General features: G+C 36.1%; 1 protein-coding gene across 3 annotated transcripts in view; it reads right to left on the reverse strand.

The window, feature by feature from the left end:
- The window catches only part of PDE5A (phosphodiesterase 5A), a 134,705-nt gene that overhangs the window by 51,341 nt on the left and 61,494 nt on the right, over positions 1 to 21,870 (reverse strand). For all 3 annotated transcript variants that reach the window (XM_017673984.3, XM_017673983.3, XM_017673985.3), the window contains exons 8-10: positions 16,056 to 16,164; positions 14,999 to 15,086; positions 6,483 to 6,658 (exon numbers count right to left, since the gene is read on the reverse strand). In XM_017673984.3, the coding sequence (XP_017529473.1) occupies positions 6,483 to 6,658; positions 14,999 to 15,086; positions 16,056 to 16,164 (373 nt within the window). The remainder of the gene's footprint in view (positions 1 to 6,482; positions 6,659 to 14,998; positions 15,087 to 16,055; positions 16,165 to 21,870) is intronic.

Here is a 21,870-nt window from a genome sequence, read left to right on the forward strand (position 1 = left end):
GTTATTAACTTCTAAGTAATGGGCTATTTTAGACATTCTTTTTAACTGAGGTAGTGGTTGTATTTAAAATATCTCTCATATTTTTAGAAAATATCTTTTAAAGTTCATTTTTGACAGAGACAATACAGATTTATTTAAAAATCCCAAAGTTTTGGCACCATTGATAAAAAACTAACCCAGCCTCAGACTTTAAATGGTAAGCCAGGTAATTCAGTAGCCCAAACTAGTTTTCCTGGAACCAGTTTTAAGCAATTGAAAATATAAAGCCAAATAAAGACGCAGTTATAGAATAGATAAAAAAAAGCAATACCCATCTATATCCTGCCTATAAGACACTCACTTCAAACCCAAAAACATACACAGATTAAAAGTGAAGGGATAGAAAAAGATATTTCATGCAAACAAAAGAGAGGAAAAAAAGCAGGTGTGGCAGTACATGTATGAGACAAAATGGACTTCAAAACAAAGAAAGTAACAAGAGACAAAGAAGGACATTACATAATGATAAAGGGGTCAGCCCAACAAGAGGATATAACCATTATAAATATATATGCACCCAACACAGGAACACCGACACGTGAAACAAATACTAACAGAATTAAAGGAGGAAATAGAATGCAATGCACTCATTTTAGGAGACTTCAACACACACTCACTCTAAAGGACAGATCAACCAGACAGAAAATAAGGACACAGAGGAACTGAAAAAAACAAAAGAACAGGTGGACCTATGAGGCATCTATAGAGCATTCCACCCAAAAGCAGCAGGATACACGTTCTTCTCAAGTGCACATCGAACATTTTCCAGAATAGATCACATACTAGGCCACAAAAAGAGCCTAAGTAAATTCAAAAAGATTTAAATTGTACCAACAAACTTCTCAGAACACAAAGGTATAAAACTAGAAATAAATTATGCAAAGAAAACAAAAAGGCACACAAACACATGGAGGCTTAACAACATGCTCCTAAATAATCAATGGATCAATGACCAAATTAAAACAGAGATAAGCAATATATGGAGACAAATGAAAACAACAGCACAATACCCCAACTTCCGTGGAACGCAACAAAGGCAGTTCTAAGAAGAAAGTATACAGCAATCCAATCCAGGCCTATTTAAAGAAGGAAGAACAATCCCAAATAAATAGTCTAAAGTCACAATTATTAAAACTGGAAGAAGAAGAACAAATGAGGCCCAAAGTCAGCAGAAGGAGGGACATAATAAAGATCAGAGAAGAAATAAATAAAACTGAGAATAATAAGACAATAGAAAAAAATCAATAAAACCAAGAGCTGGTTCTTTGGAAAATACACAAAATAGATAAACCCCTAGCTGACTTATTAAGAAAAAAAGAGACTCTTATACACATAAACAGAACCAGAAAAAAGAAAGGAAAAATTACTATGGACACCACAGAAATGCAAGGAATTATGAGAGAATACTATGAAAAACTATATGCTCACAAACTGGATAACCTAGAAGAAATGGACAACTTTCTAGAAAAATATAATCTTCCACCACTGACCCAGGAAGAAGCAAAAAATCTAAACAGACCAATTACTAGCAATGAAATTGAATCAGTAATCAAGAAACTACCCAGAAAAAATCCCCTGGAACAGATGGATTCATCACTGAATTTTATCAGACATTTAGAAAAGACATAATACCCATTTTCCTGAAAGTTTTCCAAAAAATAGAAGAGGAGGGAGTACTTCCAAACTGATTCTATTAAGCCAGCATCACTCTAATACCAAAACCAGGCAAAGACACCACAAAAAAAGAAAACTACAGGCCTATATCTGTGATGAACATAGATGCAAAAATACTCAACAAAATATTAGCAAACTGAATTCAAAAATACATCAAGAGGATCACACACCATGGGATCCTTCTCAGGGATGCAAGGATGATACAACATTAAAAAATCCATCAACATCATCCTCCACAAAAAGAAGGACAAAAACCACATGATCATCTCCATAGATGCTGAAGAAGCATTTGACAAAATTCAACATCCATTCATGATAAAAACTCTCAACAAAATGAGTATAGAGGGCAAGTACGTCAACATAATAAAGGCCATATACGACAAGCCCACGGCCAACATCTACTTAACAGCAAGAGACTAAAAGCTTTTTCTCTAAGATCGGGAACAAGACAGGGATGCCCACTCCCCCCACTTTTATTCAATGTCGTACTGGAGGTCCTAGCCATGGTAATCAGACAACACAAAGAAATAAAAATCATCCACATTGGTAAAGAAGAAGCCAAACTGTCACTGTTTGCAGATGACATGATATTGTACATTAAAAATCCCTAAAGAATCCACTCCAAAACTACTAGAACTAATATCTGAATACAGCAAAGTTGCAGGATACAAAATGAATACACAGAAATCTGTTGCATTCCTATACACTAACAATGAACTAGCAGAAAGAGAAATCAGGAAAAAATTCCATTCACAATTGCATCAAAAAGAAAAAATCCCTAGGAATAAACCTAATCAAGGAAGTGAAAGACCTATACCCTGAAAACTACAAGACACTCTTAAGAGAAATTAAAGAGGACACTGATAAATGGAAATTCATCCTATGCTCTTGGGTAGGAAGAAAATAGTCAAAATGGCCAACCTGCCTAAAGCAATCTACAGATTCAATGCAATCCCTATCAAAATACTGACAGCATTCTTCAACAAGCTGAAACAAATAGTTCTAAAATTCATATGGAACCACAAAACACCCCGAATAGCCAAAGCAATCTGAGAAGGAAGAATAAAGCAGCAGGGTTTTGCTTCCCAACTTCAAGCTCTACTACAAAGCCACAGTAATCAGAACAATTTGGTACTGCCACAAGAACAGAACCATAGACCAGTGGAACAGAAATAGAGAGTCCAGATATTAACCCAAGCACATGTGGTCAATTAATACATGATAAAGGAGCCATGGATATACAATGGGGAAATGACAGCCTCTTCAACAGTTGGTGTTGGCAAAACTGGACAGCTACATGTAAGAGAATGAAACTGGATTACTGTCTAACTCCATACACAAAAGTAAACTCAAAATGGATCAAAGACCTGAGTGTAAGTCAAGTCATGATACCATATAACTCTTAGAAGAAAAAATAGGCAAAACACTCTTGAATATAAACATGAGCAACTTCTTCATGAACATATTTCCCCCAGCAAGGGAAAGAAAAGCAAAAATTAACAAGTGGGGCTACATCAAACTAAAAAGCTTCTGTACAGCAAAGGACACTATCAGTAGAACAAAAAGGCATCCTACAGTATGGGAGAATATATTCATAAATGACATATCCAATAAGGGGTTGACATCCAAAGTAGATAAAGAGCTCACACACCTCAACAAACAAAAAGCAAATAAGCCAATTAAGAAATGGGCAGATGAGCTGAACAGACACTTCTCCAAAGTAATTCAGATGGCCAATAGGCACATGAAAAGATGCTCCATATTGCTAATCATCAGAGAAATGCAAATTAAAACCACAATGAGATATCACCTCACACCAGTTAGGATGGCCAACATCCAAAAGACAAAGAACAACAAATGTTGGCGAGGGCGTGGAGAAAGTGGTACCCTCCTACACTGCTGGTGGGAATGTAAACTAGTTCAACCATTGTAGAAAGCAGTATGGAGGTTCCTCAAAAAACTCAAAATAGAAATACCATTTGACCCAGGAATTTACCCTAAGAATGCAGGAACCCAGTTTGAAAAAGACATATGCACCCCTATGGTTATCACAGCATTATTTACAATAGCCAAGAAATGGAAGCAACCTAAGTGTCCATCAGTAGATGAATGGATTAAGAAGATGTGGTATATAACACAATGGAATATTATTCAGCCATAAGAAGAAAACAAAGCCTACCATTTGCAACAACATCGATGGAGCTAGAGGGTATTATGCTCAGTGAAATAAGCCAGGTGGAGAAAGACATGTACCAAATTATTTCACTCTTTTGTGGAGTATAAGAACAAAGAAAAACTGAAGGAACAAAACAGTAGCAGACTCACAGAACCCAAGAATGGACTAACAGTTACCAAAGGCAAAAGGTCTGGGGTGGGTGGTGGGGAAGGAAGGGATAAGGGGATCAAGGTGCATTATGATTAGCACAAATAATGTCAGGGAAGGCACAGGGAAGGCAGTATAGTACAGAGAAGACAAGTAGTGACTCTATAGCATCTTAGCACACTGATGGACAGTGACTATAATGGGGTATGTGATTGGGACTTGATAATGGGGGCAATCCAGTAACCACAATGTTGCTCATGCAATTGTATATTAATGATACCAAAATTAAAATAAATAAATAAATAAATAAATAAAATATAAGCCGAATGGTATCTACATCTACCATCTTCTAATTCAGAACATTTGTTACACTGTACAATGTCAGATATGTCTTTGCGTTGAACCATTAATCACCAGGAAACCTCAGGAACTCAGAGCTGCTGATTTCTGCTCATGTGGAGTTGATGGGTTATGGCTGCTAAAACCTGTTGCTACTGATACCACCGAGGTAGTTTGCTCAGAAAGGCTAAAAATATGGCCAGGAGTGAGTGTAATGTAAATAAATGCAATGCAACATTGACATATGAATAAAGGGTAATAGAACATTCTAAGTTCCAAAAAAGCTTTATCACAGTGAAGATAAAAATAGCACCTTACTCATAGGGTTTTAAGGATTAATTTTGTTAATACATGTGAGCATGAGAACACAGAGTAATTGTTTGAGAAAGGTTAGCTAGTATTACTGTCGTTTTATTGTGTTATAATAACGATTTTGGATTCCAGGTCAAAATAATTCACTGTCATAAGAAAACCTTATGGATGGGTGTCCATAGCTATTATCCGATGCCTCATAAGGGAAGGAAAATTTCTTTCAAGGTTAAATCTGTAATCATAGATATGATCTCCCATAATGAATTGAAGTTAGAAGATACTTATATTAAGTGAAAGCCTATGAACTCATATACTTAACTGAAGTCATGTCAAAACAAACACAAATCTCAATCAAGAAAATACTCTGAGATCTTGAACAAAATGATATCCTATCTGGGATTTGCCTCAAAATGATCAATGGATTAAAGGAGAAGAGTGCAGAGATGCGAACAGGGGTATGGATGGAATGATACTGGCCATGGATCAATAAATATTGAAGATGGCTAATGTGTACAAGGGGGCTCATCACATTATTCTCTCTGTTTTTGTCTATGCTTGAAATTTTCCATAATAAAAAGCTTTTTTAAAAGTTGATAATTTCTAATTGATAACTGGCATAGATTCAATTCTTCAATGTAAAACCATGGGAGTAAAATAACTACTTTAAAATTATACATATTTACATATATGTGTACATATATATAATTTAACAATGTATATTTGTGTATACATACTTGTATATATATGCACACATACATGTTTGTATATATGAAACCGAGCTTTTCAGTGGTTTATAATCCAAGGTCTCTTAAATACTATAGCAAAACTATTAGTGTGACACTTGCACCATAGAAAGTAAAATGTACCATCTTAGTTATTGGTAAGTCTTGAGTTAAAATGTATAGCTTTATGGCTCTAAAAAATGTCAAGTATTTTTTTAATAGGGTTTAAAGGAAAAGTTACCATATCCCAACCACTGATTCTTACTGATCTCAAGTAGGTAAGAGTAGGCAATCAAAATACATTTCACACCAGTGTATGACTAAGTAGAGACTTACGCCGTTTTTCAAGTCCAGTTTCCTAAATTGGTCTATGATGTAAGAACTTTCCATGTTACATTAAGTAAGCATTTTCAGGCAGTTAGTAAAACACTTTGGAAGGTCTGGCCCCACCTGGGTAGGCTAGTCTTACTTGGGAGGGAGCCTGCCTGAGGCCACTCCCCCATGCCAGTGGTTCTCCAACTTCCTGTACACTCACAACCACTTGGGGAGATGTATAATAACACAGATTCTCAGCCTCTACCCAAGACTTAACTGAATCAGAATTTTCAGAAGGGAGGTCCGTAAATCTGTAATTTGAAAGGGTTTCCCTTTTCCTCACTTCTGATTCTCTAAGTGCTTAAGGCTTCTGTTTTTATTTTTTTAAATGTGTGTGCACAACTGCTCACAAGGAGAGATGGGGAGGCTTAGGCAGTGGGGAAGGGACAAACAGGATGTAGTAGCAGCAGACATCCATGTGAATGGGTTATTAAGGTAAAGGATTGCTTTCTACTGAAAAAGCAAAGGGCTGAAGGGACAAATGGCCTTTTTGGCTTGGCCATGTAACTGTTAACAAATTCCTAAAATATTCTGGGTCTCAGTTTCCTTAGCTGTTTAAATAAGGAAGTAAGGATTTGACCATCTAAAACACATGATTTTCATGACGATACAATGACATAACAGACATTGTGGGAGGGAGAGGCACGAGCTGAGTGTTTGGCTGTAGCGACTGAGAAGTCCTATAAGTGTCAGCCCACCTCTAATGTGACTATTTGCTTGGCCATGGCTCTCTCCACTGCTTCATACATCTGTGTGTTCTGGATCCCCAAGCCACAAAAGATGACAAAAGCTTCCAGAAACTGTTCATCATTTCGGTTGAAAGGCTTAACCTTGCCAGTATTCTCCTCCATCTTATTAACAAGCTGGCAAACCCCTGAAACAATCCAAGAAATTCACCAAATATTATTATTAATTATCATAGTTTTTATTCACTTTAACACTACCCACCCCAAAGCAAAGATTGCCTTATATTTTTCTTGAAGGAATGCTTGGCATCTCCAAATAAGCAAATAAATCTTTACAAATATAAATTATAAAAGTAAACTGAATTAACTGACATGAGAACTTGTTTTACATAGTCCTAAATGTATGTTGCCTACATTAAAAAAAATCCTAGAATACTTTCTCTTCCAGACCCAGTCGCAGATTTTAGATCAGTTGAGTCCCCAAAGACAATTTGTCCTTTGGAGACTAATTGGATTTTTGTACACTTGCCAAGAGAATAATTTTGATGCACAACAGAATTTTGGGTCATGCAGATTGCCTGTCCTTACTGAGGAACCAGAAGTTAAAACACACAATTACACAGAAAATAAAATGTAAAAACAGTCTATTCAAATCAACAGTCTCAAATTTCAAATATGCAACTCTGCATCCAGGAAAATCATATTTGCAGACAACTTTTGATACTGTGAATAATGCAAAAAATAATTATTTACTTAGAAATAAAAGCTGAACTGATCTTTGAAGAAAATCATAACCTCCAAAGTCCTGGCCTCATGTAGAAAGTCAGACACGTAGACTTCCATCTCATGCCTACTGCAGGGTAGGTGCTATGCTAACCCATAAGCTCTAGTTCTATTTACCCTGTGAGGAAGGTGTGACTATCTCTACTTTGCAGATAAAGAAACTTAAATCTCAGAAAGGTTAAGTCATTTGCTCAAGACCACTTAGCTACTATGCGTGGGTCCAAAATTCCAGCTCCTGCTCAGCCTCTCCCCAAAGGCCGCATTTGACCACACTCTGCTTTTATGGACGTCCTGTGACCTCCTTCAGATCACTGCTGGCAGCTCCCCAACTGCATCTTGCTTGTGCACACCTCTGCTCTTCCCCTGGCCTGTTCTGCTTCCCACTGTCTCCTGTTATCCTGTTGATCCTACATCTCCTTCACAAGGAGCTCCTTGGAGGCCTTCCTCTTGCCAGGGAAGGCAGGCACTTCTCTTTTCTAGCCCTAAATATTTCTTCTTGGTGTATCATGGTGGATTTTTTTCTGTCTTTCTTTCTAGACTGTACATATCTTCAGCTTAGAAATGTAATTTTTTCTGTTCCACTTCTTCAGCTAGCAAAATGCCTGGCATATAGCAGGAACTGAAAAAATGTTTCCTGAGTTAATGAAAGAATGCAGGACTGCATCTCTGACCCAAACTACTTCCCATGAAGCAACTATAGTCTTGTAATCTCTTATTTTTCCTGGAGCATGAAGGGATTTTATAGAGTCCATGATGACACATTATGTCCCTGTACCACCAGCAGTGTGCATTTTATTTTGAATGCTACAAATTATCTGTACTCTCATTATTTGTGTGAATTTTTCCACTTCACACAGGAAAGCTACCCTTATCTGTATTACTACCTCAGGGATTACTTCTCTAACATTAATTCCATTATCAAGAAAAACATTAAACAAAACATAATGATATGGAAACTGCAAATAAAAACATTGACTAAATGGTAATTGGCATTGTCTAAATATGTCCCATGTATGGTAAAAACACAAGGGTTATAACCTCCAACTTTTGTGAATCCCCAAATTATAAATATGGCATTGTTTATGTAGGCCATCTCCCAAATCACATTTTCTTGTGAGTCACGTTTCATGCCCTTATCCTCACATCACAGTGTAAATGTCTCTCAGTATTTACCAAAGTTTTTCCTACTTCATGGCCATTTTTCATAAATAAGATTTTTCTTTTTATCACTTCATAAGAATTACTGCATGTATGGAAAGGAAATGATGTAACAGGAGGGGTTGAAAGGTGGGTATCAGGTAGTCTGCTAGCCAAGTTACTCTCTCCTGTATGGCAGTTCAAATCCATGCTTCAGTCAAAAGTCATTGAATGAATACGTAAGGAGTACTAATTAATACCTCTGGAGTTGAAAGCTATTGAAATGGAATGTTACATGTACAAATGTCAAGAGTGGCCGTAATAACCATAGCTTGGAGCAGGAGAGCTAAGGCACGTCTACATTACAATCTACCAGTATAGGCAGAGCTAGAGCTAGAGGCAGAGTAGAGACAGAAATAGATAGAAACACAGACAGAGATAGAGAGAAAGCTCAGGGCAAGAAAAGGAATGAAGACAAACTTTCCATTTAGGAAAATAATTTAATTCTTGTTTGAAAGTGGAATAGATATATAGCATTTACAATAATCCTGCTGATTATTTAAACACTTTAAGAAATTTTGTTCTATTCAACAAAAATGCCCAAGTGAAAAAAAAAAGCAATGAAGAAGGTGGCTGATAACAAACGAATGGCACATGTGAGAAAATTTAAAGCTTGGGCACATTTACAGATAGAGTTTTCACATTTCTTCATTAATGACTGGACGAGTAGATAAAGATCACAATAGTGAAATTTAAAACTGTCATTTGAGATGCTACATCTATTGTAAGCCATACAAAATCAGAATCACTTATATATAAAAATGAAGTAGGAAAGGCAGAACCAAAAAGAAAGCAAAACCATTCAGCAAAAAAGTTAATATGTAAAATCATAAAATAAAATATTCACACACAGTTTAAGAGGAAACCAAAGTAGTATTGTCAGGTAGTAAAACCTCAGTGTTAGTATTATTACAGTTCACAAAGTAAGCAGCTCTGAGAGCTAAATTGGCATTGCTGGCATCTCTAGAAATTATGCTGAAGGGACTAAGTGGTTTCTAAAATCACACAATTATGTTTCCTTTTTTCTAATTACAGGAATGAGATGTTACCAACCATAGTTTTCCTTCTGGCTTCTGGCAGGAACGGGAGTCAGCTCTTACATTCTGCTCATAGTTGCATGTCCTTCCCACTACATAATGTGGGGTCCAAAATTAGTGTCCTGTCTTACTAATACATAAGACCTACCCTTATCACCTATCTTGAAGTATTATTTTTTGCACTTATTTGTCAATTATCTTAATTCAAGGAAGCTTTTTCTGTATATTGTCTTGTTTTTAAAATAAACTTCCCCATTTGATGATTACATGTAAACCTATATCTTCCCCTAGTACTTTTATAGATTCATTGTGCACACTCAGTCTTCTAATTCAACTTAATTTTCCCTCACTTTGCTATGGGATTTTTATACTACCTGAAGGGTTATCCATTCTCTAATGATTTGAACTACCACCTTAAATACTAAATTCATATTTATTTCAACTATTATGTAATTTTTTCACATATTAACATTTTTGAAATCAGTATGCACCCTAATCAATTGCTTGTCACAGTTGAATTGAAATCATTTTTTTCTTTCTTGGAGGTATATAAAGCAATGTGTTTCAACCAATGGCAACCAATGGCATCTTAAAAATGATGGAATATATTCTATTATACACAATGGCACAAGTATTATATATACCAGAGTTGGGTCTACACTTAGACTTTCTCTTGTGTTCCATCAGACTTGCCATCTCTTATAACACATACACATATGCCACTTCCACAGCATTTCTGACAGGGCAATTCTCTATTCCATCAACTCTGATTCTTTTTATATATTATTCTTCCATATGAATTTGATAAATGTTGGACAGAACTCCCCTTCTCTCTTGAAAAAAAGTCTTACAAGGACATGTATTAAATCAATGCAAATCTAATCTGGGCTAAATCAACATTTTACAAAATAGATTTCTATTGTCAGGAAATGTTATGTCAGTTCACTTACTAAAGATTTTTAAGTTACTCAGTAGAATTTTATAGTTTTCCTCATAAAGATGCTACACATTCTGGCTAAGTTTATTCTTTGTTACTATTATAAATGGCATTTTTTCCCATTATTATTTTCTAACAAATTTGTTTTGGGATATATTCAAGTTATTTCTTTAATAATTTGATAACCAGGCATTTTTTAAACTCTCTTTTTAGGTAGGTGCTTTCAGCTGATTCTTTTGGGTTTTTCCAATTAGCAATCATATCATTTTGTAAGTTATTTTATTTTGCTTTTGCTTTTTCTATGTCTGACCTTGTTTCATCTCTCCTTTGATTGTGTTGGTTAGAATTTGGGCAATAGTTTTTTTTTTAATACCTTTAAAAATAACTTTCTCTGATTATGTCTATGAAAAACTTTAAACTCCTTTTGAGTCAGTATTGGATATTACCATTTTTACACAATTTCTCCATTTCATCAAAATATATTATTTTCTTGGTATTCTGTAGTATTTAATATCTTTTAAAATTTGTTCTGTGTCTATATTTCCTTTTTCATTCCCATTTGTATTTCTCTTATTCTCTTCATTTTCTGTGTTGGAAGTTTATTATTATTGTGTTTGCCCATTATCTCTCTCTCTCTCTCTCTCTCTCTCTCTCTCTCTACTATCCCTTCCCAGCTTTTTCTTTTTTTTCATCATTTCCATTTCTTTCCTCTGCTTTCTTTCCATTTATTTATTTAGAGGTGGAAGCAGTATTTTCTAATTTCTTCTGTGAATGGTTAGTTCAAATAATTTTATTACTTCTTAACTAATAATAACAAAGTAATTAAAGCTATGTATTTCCTCAGTATAGCTTTGGCTGTGTCCTTTACATTTTAAAGTTATATTGGTACAATCATTAATTTTATATAATGCGTATTTTCATTTTGACCTCTGATTTCTTCTTTATCAGTTAAGAGAAGGCTTTTCAGTTTCTCCATATTTTCCTTTCAAGTTATCCTCTTATTTCGCATTTTCAGTTTTAATGCATTGTGATCCATGAGACTGGCCATCAGTTCTACTTTTCTGAAATGACTGTGTTGTATATGTGTATATCATCAGTATCTGTAAGTTTCTGATGGATATTTGACAGGAATTTGTATTTTTAAGTTATGAAATATAAAAGTAAATCTATAAATACTAATTAAATCTATTTCCTTTTTTATATCAAATAATTCTAATGTTTCCTTATCTTTTCCTGTATTTTCACTCTTTATGAAAAGGGAACTAGAGGCTCCTTTTATAATGGAGAAATGTCCATTTCTCCCTATGTTTTTAATAGCTTTGGCTTTTATTATGTGAATAATGTTATTCACATAATAATAGTTTATTAGAAGCATTTTTGACAATTACACTTTCTTCTGTGGATTTCAACTTTAATCAATGCCAAGTGACCCTTTACAGTATGTTTTTGCCTTAAATTCTACTTTGATATTAACATTGTTATCCCTACTCCAATCTTGTCCGTTTTGTGAAAAATGTGTTCCTACAAATGGCATATGTGTCGTACCTTCCCAAAATTCCTCAGTCATTCTGGTCTAAAAAGGTAAACTTCTGTTTCCAATGCTACTATGAAGTTTTCCTTAATTTTCCATTTCTTCAATCAATTCTTAAAACTATAACCCTTATATTTATTTTACTTTGTAGATTTTTACTTTCTTATTTTTAAGCTTTAATTTCTTAGTTTATTATTTTTTTCTCCTTTTTTTCCAGTTATTACTGGCTCCTACAGTCTTATTTCCTGGTGCTTATTATAACTAAGCATAATTTACAATTCTTTACTGAGAAAAAAACCTGGGTATTTAGGCATTAGAAGCAATATGTACCATGTATGATACCACACAGTTTGAATATTGCATTAGGAAAATTCTAGGAAATATATAAACAAGTGATAATGCCAAATGATAAAATTTAATATGAAAAATAAAATGAAGTAGAATTCAAATTAAAACTTACGTAATTTTAGAAATTTTATTTATGTCTTGGAATCAAATTATAACACGTAGATGAGCAGAGGATTTGGACAGTAATCAGTTCAGAATATAACATTTAGTAAGAAATAGGTATTTCTCTCTCATACTTCACTGCCAAGCAATGTGTTTGTATAATACTATGATTTTATTATACTTTTTCACTAAGAAGACAATGGAAATGGGAAATGTAAGTTAAAGTGGGGATGTTCTAAACATTTTTTGAAAGGAGGGATGAGAATGGGACTATTTTCTTCAAAATCTACCCTGAAATTGGTATGAAAAATAGGCACAAGAGTTTCTGCTAAAAATGATATGGGAAAAAGTCATACTTAGCCTAATAAATAGGGGAAATAATAGGTTAAAATAAATAAATGTTGAGTGAGGTAAGTATTTCCTGAAGAGTGTTGGAAGTGAAGTGGTGGAAATATTCTGTTTTTGCCAGAGCACTAAGAAAACATCTGATATGAAACAATACCTCAGGGAATACATTTGATGATACAACAGGCCTCTTACTGGTCTAATGTCTGTAATTTCATCTAAATGTCAGTAATGGAAAAAAATGAGGGGGAAGGAAGATTATAAAAACCACATGGGCCCGTCTGTCTTACTGCATGTAACTCTATGGGGATTCTCTATTAAAATTGCATAATGGCAGAATCTGATCTCTGATATTTAAGAAAAATTATCTATAACCATGATATTTTCCATGCTGCATCTGTGGGCACAAAGTAGAGTAAAGAATTCAAATTCTTCATTTTCTCCCACTTGTTTTAAAACAGCAGAAGACAATGGAAATGTTCCCTTTTATACCTGGAATCAACCTGAGGGCCCTCCCTGCACCAGCACCCCACCACTACCACCACCACAAAACCTCACTAGGGGAATCTTTTTCTTTTGTTTTTTAATTACAGGGAGTTGTTCCTCTCCAAGAACAACATTTGCTTACTTTTGTCTCTCTTATCAAGTAGGGTGACACAAAATGTATGCCACAAAAAGTCTGATTATTTCAATTTCTTTCCTCACATATCTGAAACATGACAGGATCATAGAATATGAATTTTGAATGTATCAGAAAGGTTATTTCGTTCAACTCTGCAGACGTGAGTAATGTGCCCATAACCTTTTAAATGGTTACAGAGTGGGACCAGAAGGACGCTGTGAGTCCTTCCATCTAGGGCTATCTGCCCTTAACTGAACTAGTTCTCATTGCTGAAGTGACGGGTAACTCCCCCCAGACCCTCCACACTCCCCATTATTATTTTCAAAGAGGCGCTGCTGAGGAAAAAGTGAACATGTGATCTGACATGCTGAGCTGCCACTGGGTGTCCTTTTTATGAAAGCTTACTAGTATATAAGGCATCGCTCTGGGATTTCATTTCACATTTTCAAAGGTCAAAGGCAGCTTGTAGGAAGTCTTCATGCTTATATCAAGAAGTGTTTTAAAAAGCATAGCATTTATTTTGTAGTTTTCACCTTGAACTTGCTTGGAAATAAAATTTTATGATATTTACTCAGTATCATACTGTAGGGCACCTTTGTCAGTTTTCTTCATTGTTTATGTTAGAGAACTGTTGGGTGGCACTCTTGAAAAAGAGAGCTTCTGTACGTATTCAGCAGCCTCTCCCTTTTCCTCTGAGAACTGTGAAGAGGGCATGGGAGCAAACAGCCAAGCAGGGAATCAGCTGGCTGGCTTCCAAGAGGCTTTACCAGGCAGTTCACCAGGGTCAGGGTCCGACCCCATTCTGTAGGCTTAGAAACTAGATTATCATATTGAGGACAGATCCACCTCCTGAGGGTTGAAGTCACAGTAACTAAGTTCCCAACACAGATTCATTAGCCCAGAATAGAGTTGATGGACGAGAATGAGCTCTGTCCCAGGAACGGGAGATGTGCAGCTGCCGCTCCAGCCCACGGCCTCTAGTCCAGGTCACTGATTTAAAATAAGGAACAACTGTCAAAGCAATCAATGTCTTTGAGAGGATATGAATATGCATTCTCATTCTCAGAGTTAATCCACCTCGGAAAGAAAAATAAACAAGCCAAGGCAGGCTGATGGGGAGTTAATGGCAAAAGCCCATGTGTCTGTGTCACGGAAAGGACGCATGCCACCAAAGGGCAATCATTGCAAAACTGTCTGCTGTGATCCACTGCACCCTTCACCATGTACATGATGGCTTCCCCATGTGGTCAGAATACTCTGATACAATTTTCTACAACCATCTCCACACGATGGGTGAAGGATCCCTGGCCCTGGGACAGGCCCTTTCAATATTTCTCTTTTCACCCCATTTTTAGGAATGATACCTTCTGGTCCTGCCTTTCTGATTATACTCTCCTTCAATAAAATTACTGTCAAGTCATTACAAAACTACACCACAGTTCATAAGATACTTAACAAATGTCTACTGAGATTTATTGATATAAAATTGTTTCAAAATTATTTTATTATTCCAATTTTTGTCTTTTTTTCATTCCTCTATTCTTTAAATTTATACTTGAAAGAAGTTTCTTAGAGTACATTTTTTTCTTTAATAAGTAAAGGGGAGAGGTAATGAAAAGGCTTTACCTATCACTTTGTTTTTCTTTCCATTTTTTATAGGTGTACAAAGCAAACTTCTAATGCAGTGCTGGTTTACATTTCCTGTGTTTTCAATCTAAAGAAAAACAAAAACAAAACGTACAAATTATGAAGAGACTAACTTGTCCATTAAATGCTATATAAATTATGTTGGACATCTGAATACACTAATATATTATTCTTTTATTAGCTGGAGATATAACATCAGAGTGCAGAAAATGCTCTATTATAATGAAATTCACATAAATGCAATATAAAGTAATTAGTCTCTACATTATTTAAAATAATAAATATCCTTTTTTTTTCAGTTTGGAGCTTTCAAAGCAACTTATAGTAATATTAAGCAAAGTAGTTATTCAGCATTTACTATTCTGGTGTAGATGATGCAAAAACTTAACAAGAGGGGCAGAATCCAAAAGTGTTATGCCCTTAGCATATCACAAGTTACAGATTTGTCCTTCTGTAGTACTACCACTGCATCTATTGCCCATGTTGCTAAATATCTAAAAAGGTTTCATAGATATACAAAAACAAAATCAACATAGCTGTCTCAAAGCTCGATGCTTTGCTGAGTAAAATGAGACAATATACTACAATTCAGTTTTCAATGTCTGAGAAACCAGTCTTTATAACTTTGCTGTCAAGGAAAACACAGATTCGTTTTTCCATGCTACTCAAGATTATTAATTATGTAAGTTCAAGCTATAAGAAACTTAATTTTTGAGGATAAACTCAAGAACTCTACTTAAGGAATGCCCTTGACATTAAGGAGGTAATAGTTAAATTACTTCTCCATTAGCTTATGATAACTCTTTAACACATGTTGAAAAAACTGATGAAAGTGCAGAGAAAAAGACTCAAGTAGAGCTGACTGCATCTCAATAGATGTTACGAGCAATTTTATTTTCCAGATAGATCTGGGAAAGGAGAGACCACTCCTAGTTAGCCAATTCTGGGGCCAGGCCGTCAGCTGAAGAGTCACTGTGAAGTACAGATCTGGTGGGAAAACAGCCTTTGAGCTCCAGGCTAAAATTGGGTTACTTACTGTCCAGGGAAATCTTCTGTCCTTCCTGACATCCGGGATATTAAGTGGTTCCATAGTGTTTTTGACATACTGAGCATACATGTAATTGATTCTGTTTGCATCATGTTCCCTGTGGAGATAATAGATATGATGAGTTCCTGTGCAGTGAGAAAACATGGGCAAAAACAGGGTTAAAGAAGTGATAATTAGAGAAACATACCGGTCTTAAATTATAGGGCAACTTGTGTATGTTAACTGGAAAATGCAGTTTTAAATGTACTTCATGATTTATAACATTGGTAGTTACTATATCATAAAGACAAAGACTTAGAATATTTCAACTATCTAAAACAAGTTTTAAAATGTCATAAGTAATCTCATCACCACTGTTAATGGGCATGTTGACTTTTGTGCCATTTAATGAAAAATCTGTATGAATTTTCTCCCATGTCTTAATTTTTCATCAGATTATAGAATGACTAAGGTCTGGTGCCTGTTTTACTTCCACAATTATTTACTTTATCTATCCATCCCAATAATCTTTTTACACATTTTGAAGTAGGGAAAAAAATCAAGTACACCTAGAAGAATTTTGATAAGTTCTTCCCTCTTCTTTTTTCTGCTTTGAGATTCCTTATGATATGTCTTTAAGCTAAAAATTGATCTTCAATAAGTTTTCTTGAACTTACAATATTTGGGCAGTTTTTTCCCCCAGTTTCTTGCTTAAAAGGTTAAACATAAATGGTCACTCTGATATCAAATGGTACGTTAGTACAGTGCCAGCGCTTGAGTTGGGAAAAGAAGATAGGACATATTTTCTCATCAGCAAACTTCATATGTTCCCTGGTGATGGAATAATTCATCAAAGAGGGTCAGGTTGTGGAAATTCACTCCAATTGTAAGGCTATGCCCACTTGATTGTAAGACCACTACCTGAAGAAATAGGAAAGCCTTATACCTGGGGACTTTTCAAAATAAAATCCATGCCTCAGGAAAAATGTCCTGTTCTGAGTTTTCAAAGTCCCAATACGTTTCCTATCTTCCATCACTCTCACCCTACCTGTCCACACTGCTTCCTGGGATGGGTTTCCAGTGGTGTTCTTGAGCACCAGGGATTCCAGACTCCTGGAGTCGGTGGCCTCATTCCTGGCCCAGATATTCATTCTTTCCTTTCTTGGCTGTGCATTTTAGTTTAGGGGTAATTTGGCCACACTGGCTACTGACCCCATGTCCTATATTATATGTAAGTCAAAAAGAACGACAAGGAAAGGATGGGAGTAACGTAGGAGCAAATGGATTTCAGATGGAACACTCACTGTGACCACGATCATCTGTGAAGGCGTGTGGCTCACCACTGATCAGAGCCAGGGCACGCCTGGGCTTCTACTCCATGCAGATGATCTGAGTTGGGACCCCAGGGCAAGGTTATGAATTAAGCACAGGATTTAGGTCAGTAATACAATGGTTAAAACTACAAATACTTCACAGATAGCAAAGGTCTCAGGAAAAGAAAAGAAGCCTCAGTAAAGGTAAGAAAAATGAAAAGGTGGTTCCTGTGAGAAAGTAAACTGGAGATGTCCACGTCTGTTTAAAATGATAAAAAACAATGCTCTTAATGACGTTTACTATTCCTATCATCATTATGTTTACAGTGGGAACCAGATGGAACCCAAAATAGAACTCAGCAGAGGTGTGACACCACAGGAGTAATACAGGCCTGGTGGCGCTTATGGCGGGGGTGGAGGCAGGGCAGAGACTGCCAGTTGTCCCTCCTAATGCTTCTCCCTTCCTCTCCATCTGGGCGCTTGGCCATCGGAACACACACTACATTGCCCAGCCAGCCTAGTGGACTTCGGTGCCAAGTGGGTAAGTTCTAGTCAACAGGTTGTAAGAGGAAATGTCACTGCTCCCAGAAACCTCGCTTCTGCCTGCTCTCTGCCCCTTCCTTCACCACCCCATCCTACAGCTCAGCTAGATGTGGGGGTCAGAGCTGCACCCTGGCCCCAGAGAGAAGGCCACACCATTCGGATGCACAGTAGAAAGCCCCAAGGCACCTGGGTCCCTGAGGCCCTGGTGGAGCAGAGCCGCTGCCGACCTCTGGCCTCCACCTGAGGCAGTAATGATGCTGCCTTCTTGTTTAGGCTATTTTTGTGTTGGATTTTTATGATTCACAGTCAAGCCAGATCCTAACTAATACAACTGGTACAAGTGAAAGCACCACACCTGCGGAGGAGATGGACAGAGGGACCTAAATGGAGTGGGTTAGAGACCAGGAGGCATTAGAGAAATGTGTAAAAGGCTGGGTAAGGTTTAAGGATGTGAAGAAAGACAGCAGGAATGAAAGGGAGGATGCTCCAGAGAGGAAAAGCAGTATAAAAAAGAAAAAAAACAGCGTAAAAACATTGCTAAAATGGAAGAGTTCTATGTGTGTTTGGGAAACATTAGTTATAGACTGTTAGAAATAAAGTGATGGCTTCAGGCTGAAGATGTTAGGCTAGGTCAGAAAGTGGCTTATTTTGAAGTACACTGTAAATAATATGGATCTCATTCTTTAAATAATGGCAGTATTATGGTGGCCTTGAAAATGTACCTCTCAGAGCTCCTAGTGTAGGAAGCATAACTGACCTATGTCTCTGGCGGCTGTGCCCAGGGCCACGTTGGTGCTGAGGCCATGCCTCCCAAAGCCGCCCCTGGATAGACAGAGCCCAGCAGGCACACTATCGTAGGTCCATTTCTGGAAGGCCCAGCATTCTTGTGACGGGAGGCTTTGGCTAGAGGACTCCCTGGCTGCCCTGCCAAACTTACCTTACAACTGCTCAGCTGTCTAAGGCACTTCCACAAAACCTTCCTTCCTTCTTTCCCTTCTTTCATTCTGGTCCAACTCCTGTGGGGGCCTAATGGTTCTCCCACTCTGTCCCAGCTCCTTCCCATAATACATTCAGGGTTCCCCTAATACAGTTCTTGCATGTTTAATCCAGTCTTGGTTTTTGCTTCTTGGAGAGCATGGGCTAACTTGGACACCTAAGGCTTTCTACACACTAGATTATCAATGGAGGTGTATATGGGTACATTGCTGGGAAGATAGGCACATGGAACTAGGAAACACTGAGAAATATTTGTCCTTTAGAACTAAATGGGAATCACTGCAGGTTACCAAAACCAAAGACAGAAAAACAATTCAGAGACAAAGAATAGCCAACACTTACTGAGTACTTATATGTCAGAACATTTCTGAAGCATCTTATGTGCATTATCTCATTTACTCTGCAAAACAGTCCTGCTCTCAGTACGTGCTTTTTACAGATGAAGGAACTGAGGTTTTGAGAGGTTAAATCATTTACACAAGGCTCTACAACTAGTAAGTGGTGAAACTTAAATTTAAATCAGTTTGATTTGATTTCAGAGTCTACCATCTTCTACTCAGAATCCACAGTTTTTTCAAGTAGTAAACAATGTTTTACTACTTTTTAAAGTAGTAGGCATTACTGTTTTCTAATAACCAACAACACGCATTAACTAGTGTATATATTCAAAGAAAGTGAGCCTAAAGGATTGATTCCATGTATTTGTCATTTTATGATAACAATGTGCATTTATAAATTAACATAAAGGTATTAATATGAAATTGAAGTGATAAAAAAATCTATATTTTAAAATTAAGAGGCAACAGACTGTACAACATCATACTCATTTTTTCCTTTTAACTGTGTGGCTCTTTGAATTGAAGCTTAGAAACTGTAAAACCTCCCACCATCTGGAAATGAGCTTCCCTTCTGAAATTCTTGGGCAACGCAACTCCCAACTGCTTCCTGTATGTTAGCCCTCTGATGAGATGATTCTAATAATTATGTGCAATGTTCACCCTGAGTATTTTTTAGTTTTATACTGAACATTTCAAAACTGTCTTCAATTTGTTATTTGAATTTATAAAAGATAATTAGTGGGTTGGCTGGAAATGAGCCATGCTTTTTAACTGAAATAACTAAAAAGAATAATTTGCCTACTGCTAACATCAGCAAATTGCCTAGCATTTCATTTCATGGAAGAGCATGTGGATTTGCAAAGTATTTCAGAACGAGAACTGTAGAGTCCTGAATTTCATCAATAAGCAATTTTAGAAACATAATAAAGAATATGCTTGTGAAGCATCAACTTCAGGTCAGTTCTTTTTCAAAATGCTTAAGTTACTATACACCATTTTAATTCAGGGATTTTGCAAAAATTAGGCAAAATTTTAAAATAAAAACATATTTACATCCCTAAAAGGTCTTCTACTGTATCAGTAGATAAAGACTAACTTTGAAATGGTTAGCTGATATCAGGCATTAATTTTGAATAAGTTTTATTACTATGAAATTGATTAATGAATCAGTTTAAATGCTTCATCTAAATTAGTCTCTTTTAAAGTAATCACAATGACCCCTTTATCCTTTGTAAAAAACAGTTTTATACTAACAGTGTCTTGGGATGATTAAAAAGATAAATGGAAAGAGACCTTCTACTTTATATACAGAGAGGGAATGCGTTCAGAAACGAATCAAATAAATGAGACTTTGCTATTTTAAGAAAATGCATATTAACCAACAGAGGTCACTATTACACCAAATCACTGGGCTTGTTCAACTATCACTAGAAATTTGAGGATGGGGCAGAACTTATAATAAAAATCAAAATGCCAATACATAAAATATAATTACACAGACATATGCTGCTGCATAAATATTTATCACTTAATACTTTCAGAATACATTAGCATACCTACAGACAGAGGTAAATACCTAAATATACATGCACATACAATTTTATATATAGCAATTCATTAAGAAAGCTGAAAAGTAAAATAATAAAAAGCAAAATAATATATATTTATGTTCCTCCAAAAAAATAAACTTCCCAGGAGCTGGGCAGTTTATCCTGCTATCAGCTCTTAAACGGGATATACACATATTCATCAGGATGTGTACATATTATCAAACATTCAAAAATGTCAAATAAACAAGAAATCTCAATGCCATACACAGGGGCTTAAGAAAGAACAGATAAGGAGATGGGATATAAAGTTCAGTTCAGGACCAACAATGTTGGGAAGGAAATAACGATTACCTTTCAGTTATAACTTTGTGAACCAAAAACTCCAGGGCAGTAGAAAATCTGCATGGTGATATGATGTGTATCTACCTTGACAACACACCCACGTCCAAGGAAGCAGTAAAGGTCTACGTCAGGTCTGTGTTCCAGATATCAAATGAAGTCCCATTCTGCTCCAAAGTTACATACAACCCTGTGCATATTCCTAAAATTATTTTAATAGGCTAAAAGCTCTTTCATTGTATGATATCATGTTAAAATACTAGTCTAGAAATAATGAGTTTAGATTTAAATACAATCACTTAACAAACTAACAACCTGAAGTCACAGTGGTCAACAGTTCCTCCATTTTCGTGGGGGAAGACACAAGAGGCAGGGTGAGAAAAGAGGAAGAAGGAAGAAAAGAGCCCATATAGAGGGCAGGAGACTGCTTCTGCACACTTCTACTGATCCCTGGGGTCAGTCTTAAGAGGGTCAGAATAAAACCAGGCTGTGCATTGAAGTCTTTTCTTCTTGCAGCTTCAAACTCAGGCAATTCTACTTTATATGCTCTACAGAGAAGATTGTCATTTTATTTTGTTTCCAACTTTTTATTACAAACATTTTCATTCAATATTTTATGATGAACATTTTCAAAAAAGTTGAAGGAAATGTACACAAAATTTGGAAGTTGAAAAGTAAAGTGAATATCCTACTTCTAGATTTAAGCATTTTTAATATCTTGCATGCATTTGCTTTATCTACATAT

The sequence above is a fragment of the Manis javanica genome, chromosome 5 (genome assembly GCF_040802235.1).
Source record: "Manis javanica isolate MJ-LG chromosome 5, MJ_LKY, whole genome shotgun sequence".
Lineage (NCBI taxonomy): Eukaryota > Metazoa > Chordata > Mammalia > Pholidota > Manidae > Manis > Manis javanica.